General features: G+C 60.0%; 1 protein-coding gene across 1 annotated transcript in view; it reads right to left on the bottom strand.

Moving 5' to 3' along the window:
* The window catches only part of RNF121 (ring finger protein 121), a gene marked incomplete at its 5' end in the record, with an annotated part of 10,551 nt that extends 4,027 nt beyond the window's left edge, over positions 1-6,524 (bottom strand). Inside the window, 6 exons of the mRNA XM_009996630.1 lie at positions 21-154; positions 1,670-1,790; positions 3,026-3,133; positions 3,695-3,849; positions 4,815-4,956; positions 6,487-6,524. Coding sequence (XP_009994932.1) covers positions 21-154; positions 1,670-1,790; positions 3,026-3,133; positions 3,695-3,849; positions 4,815-4,956; positions 6,487-6,524 — 698 coding nt within the window. The remainder of the gene's footprint in view (positions 1-20; positions 155-1,669; positions 1,791-3,025; positions 3,134-3,694; positions 3,850-4,814; positions 4,957-6,486) is intronic.
* Between the last annotated feature and the right edge of the window lie 2,219 nt (positions 6,525-8,743).

The following is an 8,743-nucleotide window of genomic DNA, read 5'->3' as shown; positions in this document are numbered from 1 at the left end:
GCCCGGGGGGGGCAGGATACACGTGGTTGCAGGACAGGCGGTAGGTGTTCTCGATGATCCCCTCCTCGTTGACCCCCACGAAGATCTGCTGCCCGCAGACGGCGCAGACGCTGTCGCTGAGGTGCTTGGTGGGCATCCCCGAGGAGCTGTAGAACTGGGCTGCAGGGGTGACACTGAGGAGGGGGACACAGCCCACCCCCCTCACCCCTCAGCCCTCAGGGGGGGCAGTGCACCAGGGGTTTGGCCTCAGCCTCTTTTTTAGGGGGGTTAACAACCCCTTTTTGTGGGAAAAGACTCCAGGACAGGGAGGTGTTTGGTGGCCCCTGGTGGTGCAGCCCCACAGACCCCTCCCCACACCAGGGACACCCCCTGCCCCGGGGAGTTGTCAGCTGCCTGCTGGGGGCAGAGGGTGGGGAGGAGGGAGGGACAAGTTGGAGGTCACAGCTTTGACCCAGGGTGACAACCTGGTGGCAACAGCCTGAGACCTGTGCCAGGCTGGGAGAAGCAGGGAATGGTCTGGAGTGAGGGGGGACCCATCAGGCTGGAACCCACCCCTGCTCCTCACAGGTCCCTCCAGCTCAACTGCACAACCAAGAGTGTCATCCAGATGCTCCTTGAGCTCCACCAGCCTTGGTGGCCACTTCCCTGGGGAGCCCATCCCAGTGACCAACCACCCTTTAGTGGGTGAAGAACCTTCTCCTGGTGTCCAACTCCCACCTCCCTCTCCACAGAGCTGCCCTCCAGCCTCTCCCCTCCCCAGCTTCTACCTATGACCAGGGTTACCCCATCCCAGGTGGAGAATCCAGGTCTTCCCCACATTACATGTACCAGGTTGGCCATTGCCCAACTCTTGAGCCCACCCACATCCCTCTGCAGACCCTCTCTCTACTCTCCAGGGTCCACAGCTCCTCCAAGTTCACCCCCAAGCTCTGCCAAGGTGTCTCAGGGCTCCAAAAAGCTCAGAGAGGAGGAGGACACACCAAGTCCAAGACCCTGAAGAGCTGCTGTGAAGAAGCCACAGTGACTGACTCCACTGGTGTCACCTATTTTTTGGGTGGAGTGGGGGTGGCTTTTTTTGGTACCAGGGCAAGTGGGCTCCAGATCTGTGGCCACCTCTGCAGGAATGGGAACCCTGTCCCCAGGGCCAGCTGGAAGCTGGTGGTGTGGATCCATCCCTGCTCCCAGAATTGGGCACTGGAGATTTGTAAAGGTTCAGGGAGGGGAATGTTAGGAGTTTAGAGGAGCTGAGCAGATTGACCTCAAGAACAGTTTGGTTGGGAAGGACCTTAAAGACCACCTAGTTCCAACCCCCCCACATGGGCAGGGACACCTCCCAGCAGCCCAGGCTGCTCCAAGCCCCATCCAACCTGCCCTTCAACACCCCTAGGGATGGGGCAGCCACAGCTTCCCTGGGCAACTTGGGCCAGGCTCTCCCCACCCTCACAGACCCTTCCAATCCCACCCCTCTGGGGAGGGAGGTGACACCCCCGGGGGCTCAGCTCTTCAGGCAGGACCTGCAGAAACTCCCTCAGAAACCCCCCCCAGCCCTGAGGTGCTGGTGGGGGGAGCTCAGCCCCCTTGGGACGCACGTTCCCGTGGTGGGGGGGGACACCCCCAGGCTGCTGCTGCCCCCCGGGGGTCCCGGGCCCGGCTGGGGGGGCTGCCTCACCCCGATGGTGGAGGCCATGTAGTCGGCGCACATCTCGGCGAAGTCCCGCTCCAGGACCCCGTAGTACAGCCCGTAGAACAGCAGGGAGATGCCGAAGTCCATGGCGTCCTCGGGCTTGATCCTAGGACAGGAGAGCCCGAGGGATGGGGAGGAGGCTTGGAGCAACCTGGGCTGCTGGGAGGTGTCCCTGCCCGTGGCACTGAGTGGGCAATAAAGGTCCCTTCCCAACCAAACCGGTGCGGGATCCTGCGGCAGAAGCTTTCCTGGCGGGAGGGCTGAGCCCCCAGCACCCACCCCAGCGTACAAGGCCCACCAGGAACCAACACCTGGAGGGTCTTCTTGGTGCCTTCCAGCCCAACCCTGGTCCCTGCTTCAGGGAGACCTCACCTCAGTGTTTGGAGGAAGCCGTGGGGAGACCAGCCCCCCCATCTCACACCCACCAGCCTCACCAGCCTCTGAACCAGCAACTTCTCTGCCACCTCCGCCTGCACCACAGCACCCCAGGAGGGACTGACCCCCCTCTGCTGCCAGCCCAGCATTCCAGAGAAGGCATCCCAGAATCCCAGACTGCTTTGGGTGGGAAGGGACCTCAGAGCCCACCCAGTCCCACCCCTGCATGGGCAGGGACACCTCCCAGCAGCCCAGGCTGCTCCAAGCCCCATCCAACCTGCCCTTCAACACCCCCAGGGATGGCGCAGCCACAGCTTCCCTGGGCAACCTGGGCCAGGCTCTCCCCACCCTCACAGCCCAGAATTTCTCCCTCCCATCTCAGCTCCAGCTCCCTCTGCCAGCTGGAAACCCTTCCCCCTGCTCCCATCCCTCCCTGCCCTTGTCCCAAGCCCCTGCCCAGCTTTCCTGGAGCCCCTTCAGGCACTGGAAGCTGCTCTCAGCTCTCCCTGGAGCCTTCTCTTCTCCAGGCTGAACACCCCAACTCTCCCAGCCTGGCTCCAGAGCTGCTCCAGCCCTCCCAGCATCTCCGGGGCCTCCTCTGGCCTCTCTCCAACAGCTCCGTGTCCTCCCTGTGCTGGGGACCCCAGAGCTGTTCCCAGCCCTGCAGGGGGGTCTCAGCAGAGCAGAGCAGAGGGGACAATCCCCTCCCTGGCCCTGCTGGTCCCGCTGCTGGTGACACAGCCCAGGACACGGGTGGCTTTGATGGGTCACCTTGAGCTCCTCCTCACTCAACACGACCTCTCTCAAGAGGAGGGTGGTTTGGGCTGAACCAGTTCAGGTAACATCACCTCACCCGTGAGGGACAAGACACCTCAGGAGTCTTTTTGACTCCATTAACCTGCCTTTCCAGGTTTGTAGCCAACACTTCCCTCCACAGGGAACGTCCCAACCCAAGGACTCACTGACCTGAACAACAAGTTGAGCCCGAAGAGCGTGAACATCACGGCCACGTAGCCCACGATCCCGGTGGCGTAACTGATCTTGTAGATCAGGAGAAACCATTTATAAACCAGCCTGGGAAGGAGATGTTGACATTTCACGAGGATTTAATGACTTCATTCCTCCTGAAAAGAGCTGGTCCTGTCCCACCTGGGTGGTGTTGGCAGCCACCTCACCTACCGATGGGCAGCACAGCCTGGAATCCCCAGCTGAAGCTCCAGACTGGCCATGGGCTTGGCTTCCAAACTGGGAACTCTGGGATATCCAAGGGCTCCAAAGAAGAGCTGGGAATGTCCCCAGGGCCTGGACCTCCCACCCAGCAGGGGCTGTGCACCCTGGGGAGAAGCTTCAGGCTGCAGAAGCACAAGGTGGGATGGATCCTCTGGTGACCCAGGAGCTGGGAATGGGTCCCCTGGGGAACCAGGAGCTGGGAATGGATTCCCTGAGGGTCCAGGAGCTGGGAATGGATCACCTGGGGAGCCATGAGCTGGGAATGGATCCCCTGGGGGGCTCAAGAGCTCTTTTGGGAGTGGATCCCGTGGGATTCAGGAGCTGGGAATGGATCCCCTGGGGGCTCAGGAGCTGGGAATGAATCCCCTGGGGGCCCAGGAGGCTCCCCAGAACACATGTACCCACCTGGGTGTTGTCTGGACCAGAGGTTTCCTTGTTGCCCTGAAGGTGACAAAGGCTGTGACGGCCGAGAAGAACACCCAGATCACCAGGAACCGCCACCAGTTGAGCTTGATGGTGAAGTAGAGGGGCACCACCCACATCTGGAAGAGGGTCACCATCTGCAGGGACAGGGGAAAGGCCCTCGGAGCTGGTTCTCTGCTCAGCAGCAGCAGGAGCACCCAGCATGTCCCTGGAGCAGCACCTGGAGAACAGGCCCAGGGAGCTGGAGGCAGCAGCTGGGTGATCCTTGGCGGCGCAGGACTAGAGCTGGGGAGGCAAAATGGCAGAGGAAACATCTCCAGAGGGATGTACAGGAGATGATCCACCTCATCAGTTGTCCTCAGGTGGTTATTTAACCTTCCTGGCCCCAAAAATTGGAAGCACAGACCCCTCGAGTGGGTGTTCAACGAGGTGCAGGGAAAGGTTTTGGCCTCTGCTCTGCCCCACGAGGGGTCCCAAGGGGATCCATGGAGATGAGCTCCCATGGAGCTGCCCGAGAGGACACGGGTGGCTTTAAAGGTCATGGAAATTTCCAGGTCTTGCCTGGGAATATTAATTAGGAGGAGAAAGTTGGAGGGAGGTTCAGGGGAAATAATGAGGCAGCAGCAGGAACCATCAAACCCAGCATCCCAGTGGCAAAAACCACCTCACAGAAGGGTTTGGGCTGGAAGGACCTTTGAAGGTCACATCTAGTCCAACCTCCTGCCATGAGCAGGGACGTCTTCAACCAGACCAGCCTGCTCAGAGCCCTGTCCAACCTGACCTTGGAGGCTTCCAGGGAAGAGGTGCCCAGAAAATGCAGCTTCCCTTTGTGCAACCCTCGGGACACAGAATCGTTCCGGTTGGAAACGACCTTGAAGATCACAAAGTCCAACCACTGATGACCACCACAAAAGATCCGTGTGTCCCACCATGTCAAAGCACTGGGTACAACCCAGTGATTCTATTCAAACAGAAACTGGTTCCACCAGGAACACCCACCCCCATCCCCAGGCCACGATCCCGACGCGCTGCCAGGAAAACGAAGGAATCTTGGGGCTAGAGGAGGAAAACCAGGAAGAAGGTGCCATGGGAGGAGACCTACGTTGTAGGAACGTGGGTGCCTCTGCTTCCACTGCACCAGGAGGAGCTGGGCCACCACCAGGGTGGCAATCAGGATGAGGACCATCTCGGCGTGCATGGCCTCGTGGCCGCGGTGCTTGGCGTGCATGCGGGCGTGTTCCACCCTGCGGGACGGGGGCGAGGAGACAGGGAACTCCTGAGGCTGGGAAAGACCTCCAAGATTCTCCAGTCCCACTGCTCCCCCAGCCCTGCCCAGGCCACCCCTGCCCCGTGTCCCTCAGCACCATCTCCAGGGCTTGGAAACCCCCCCAGGGATGGGGACTCCCCCCCTGCCCTGGGCAGCCTGGGCCAGGCCCTGACAACCCTTGCCAGGGAGAAATTGTTCCCCAGATCCAACCTCAACCTCCCCTGGCACAACTTGAGGCCGTTCCCTCTTGTCCTGTCGCTTGTTCCTGGGGAGCAGAGCCCGACCCCCCTGGCTCCAACCTCCTCTCAGCAGCTGCAGAGCCAGCAGGTCTCCCCTCAGCCTCCTTTGCTCCAGGCTGGACACCCCCAGCTCCCTCAGCTGCTCCTCACAAGTTCTCCAGCCCCTTCTCCTCCTGCTCCAGCCCCTTCCCCAGCTCCGGGGCCCTTCCCTGGACACGCTCCAGCCCCTCCATGTCCTTCTTGTCCTGAGGGGCCCAGAACTGCCTGGTGGCAAATTCCTCAGGCACAGGGGAGCTGGGAAGAGCAGCTCCCGAAACGCCAGGAATCATTTTGGTTGGAAAAGAGCTTGTGGATCATCCAGTCCAACCCTTCCCCCAGCCCTGCCCAGGCCACCCCTGCCCCGTGTCCCTCAGCACCATCTCCAGGGCTTGGAAACCCCTCCCTGCCCTGGAAATCCCATTTCCATCAGGAACAAGTGATCTCCAGCCTGATGCTCCACAAGCATTTGGGGTTTCTCTGCAAAACCAAGGTTGAACCAAAACCTGAAGATCTTCACATCTTGGTCTCAGGGTGACAAGATGGGTCAAGTTGGGGGAAAAAAAAATCCAAACTCAACAAATGTGTTCAATTCTGGGACGTTCAATCATCCTTCAGAAATGAAGGCTGAGGGATCAGCCCCACTGGGGCTCCCAGCAGCTGGGAGGGGGTTGGTTGAGGGAGAAGGAGGAACATCCAAGTAGTTTGAAAAAATATATGGATATTCCTTTATAGGACAGTTTGTATCACCCCTCATACCTGAAGTTGATAGAATGATGGAACCATGGGATGGTTTGGTGGGAAGGGACTTTAAAGCCCATCCAGTCCCACCCCTGCACGGGCAGGGACACCTCCCAGCAGCCCAGGCTGCTCCAAGCCCCATCCAACCTGCCCTTCAACACCCCCAGGGATGGGGCAGCCACAGCTTCCCTGGGCAACCTGGGCCAGGCTCTCCCCACCCTCACAGCCCAGAATTTCTCCCTCCCATCTCAGCTCCAGCTCCCTCTGCCAGCTGGAAACCCTTCCCCCTGCTCCCATCCCTCCCTGCCCTTGTCCCAAGCCCCTCCCCAGCTTTCCTGGAGCCCCTTCAGGCCCTGGAAGCTGCTCTCAGCTCTCCCTGGAGCCTTCTCTTCTCCACTTGCTGATGGAAGCTGCCCTGGCCTCTCCCATGGGATCACAGGCAGCTCCTGCTGGAGCTGGAAGCCTTGGATCACCCCCCCAGCCAGACTCACCTCCATCTCTCCTCTGGGGACAAGTGGGAAAGATCCACCTGGGGACAGAAAAAGCACCAAATCCATCAGGTTCCAGGGAGCAGCAAAACCAGCCTCAAGTGGACAACCCCCACTCCAGTGCTTTTCCAGGATATTTTACACCATCCCAGAGGAACTGCTTTAAGTGCCACCTTCACAACCCAACCCTGAGCATGGTGGGAACATCCCCTGGGATCATCCTACCAGGAACAGGGAGTCCAAGACCCCCCCAGGTCTGTGGGGCAGGGGGTGGTGTCTGGAGGTGCCATCACCAGAAGGATTTTCAGGGAGAATCATGGCAATAAATGCAGCTTCAGGCTCTGCTGGCACAGCTGGAGGCTCCTCCCAACATTCCTGAGGTGTCAGTGAGGGGCTAATCCATGGCTAATCCCACTGGGAGTGCTGGGCTGGCCACAGGGGGTTCCAGACCTCCTCCAGCTGGAGGTTGTGGGGACAAGAGGAACAGGATGCAGTGATTCCCAGGCCTGTTCCTGCAGAGCCAGGACTCCCAGGCCTCACCCCGAGTCACATCCCACCGGATCCCCCCGGGATGATCCAGCCTGAGTCCTCCCACCACCAGGCATTTGGGCCTGGAGACCACAAGGACTTTGTCGTGGCACTGATGGCACCAGGGACCTGCAGGCAGGAACAGGCTCCACCTCCCCGAGGCTTCAACCTTTACCCTGGGGACACGGGGACTAATTACGCAGCAACTAATGACACCTCTAATTAGAGCCCGGGGTGAGGAGGCAGGAAGGAAGGGGGTGGCAGGAACCTGCTCAAGGGTGCTGGGCTTCATCCTGCAGGGATTAAGGCCCCCTGGAAGCTCCTCAGGACTGAGATGGAAAATATGGAGCTGTGAAAATCCTGGTGGGAGCTCAGGAGGAGCTGGAGGGGGGGGAGGGATGTGAATGATCCCACACCTGCTCCCATGGGAGCACTGGGATCACCTGGATTCCCTCAGATCTCCTGGTCCTACAGCATCTGTGGCCAAACAGACCCAGCCCTGCTCTCCCTTCAGAAGCTGCACAGGTTTGGGCAACTGCTCTGGTGAACAGGAGAAAAGAACCATGGAATCATGGAATCATGGGATGGTTTGGTGGGAAAGGACCTTAAAGCCCCCCCAGTCCCACCCCTGCATGGGCAGGGACACCTCCCAGCAGCCCAGGCTGCTCCAAGCCCCATCCAACCTGCCCTTCAACACCCCCAGGGATGGGGCAGCCACAGCTTCCCTGGGCAACCTGGGCCAGGCTCTCCCCACCCTCACACCACAGAATTTCTCCCTCTCATCTCAGCTCCAGCTCCCTCTGCCAGCTGGAAACCCTTCCCCCTGCTCCCATCCCTCCCTGCCCTTGTCCCAAGCCCCTCCCCAGCTTTCCTGGAGCCCCTTCAGGCACTGGAAGCTGCTCTCAGCTCTCCCTGGAGCCTTCTCTTCTCCAGGCTCAACACCCCAACTCTCCCAGCCTGGCTCCAGAGCTGCTCCAGCCCTCCCAGCATCTCCGGGGCCTCCTCTGGCCTCTCTCCAACAGCTCCGTGTCCTTCCTGTGCTGGGGACCCCAGAGCTGTTCCCAGCCCTGCAGGGGGGTCTCAGCAGAGCAGAGCAGAGGGGACAATCCCCTCCCTGGCCCTGCTGCTCACGCTGCTGGTGGATTTGGTGGGTCACGTTGAGCTTCTCATCACCCAACACCCCAAGTCCTTCTCCTCAGGGCTGCTCCCCATCCATTCTTGTGCTTGGGATGCCCCACCCAGGTGCAGGCCCTTGCACATGGCCTGGTTGAACTTCATGCATTTGCACAGTCCCACCTCTCCAGCTTGTCCAGGTCCCTCTGGCTGGATCCCTTCCCTGCAGGGTGTCACCTCACCACACAGGCTGGTGTCACCTGCTGAAGGGCCATCAACCCCCCTGTCCATGTCACCAACAAGGATGTCAACCAGCACCAGCTCAAACACGTTCCCGTGTCACCACAAGCAGGATCTGGTCTCCTCTCTTTCCTTCAGCATCTTCTCCAGATCTCCCAGTTCTTCCAGCAAACCAGCTGGAATTCTCCAAATTGTTCCAAGGAGCTAAAGCTTCCTCAGCTCCAGCCCTCCAGGAATGTTGCTGGCATGTCCTGCCCAGCTGGTCTCCAATCCCAGCTGCCACCAGCCCATCCCCGTGGGAACCCACGGCTCAGGCACAATTTTCCCTCAATTATTGGGTCTGAACTTCACTTGATCCCCCAGAGCCCAAAGCTCCTGA

This window comes from Chaetura pelagica, unplaced genomic scaffold, assembly GCF_000747805.2.
Source record: "Chaetura pelagica isolate M959 unplaced genomic scaffold, ChaPel_1.0 scaffold2290, whole genome shotgun sequence".
NCBI lineage: Eukaryota > Metazoa > Chordata > Aves > Apodiformes > Apodidae > Chaetura > Chaetura pelagica.
Note: the sequence above shows the minus strand (reverse complement) of the source record. Positions and strands in the feature narration are given on the sequence as shown.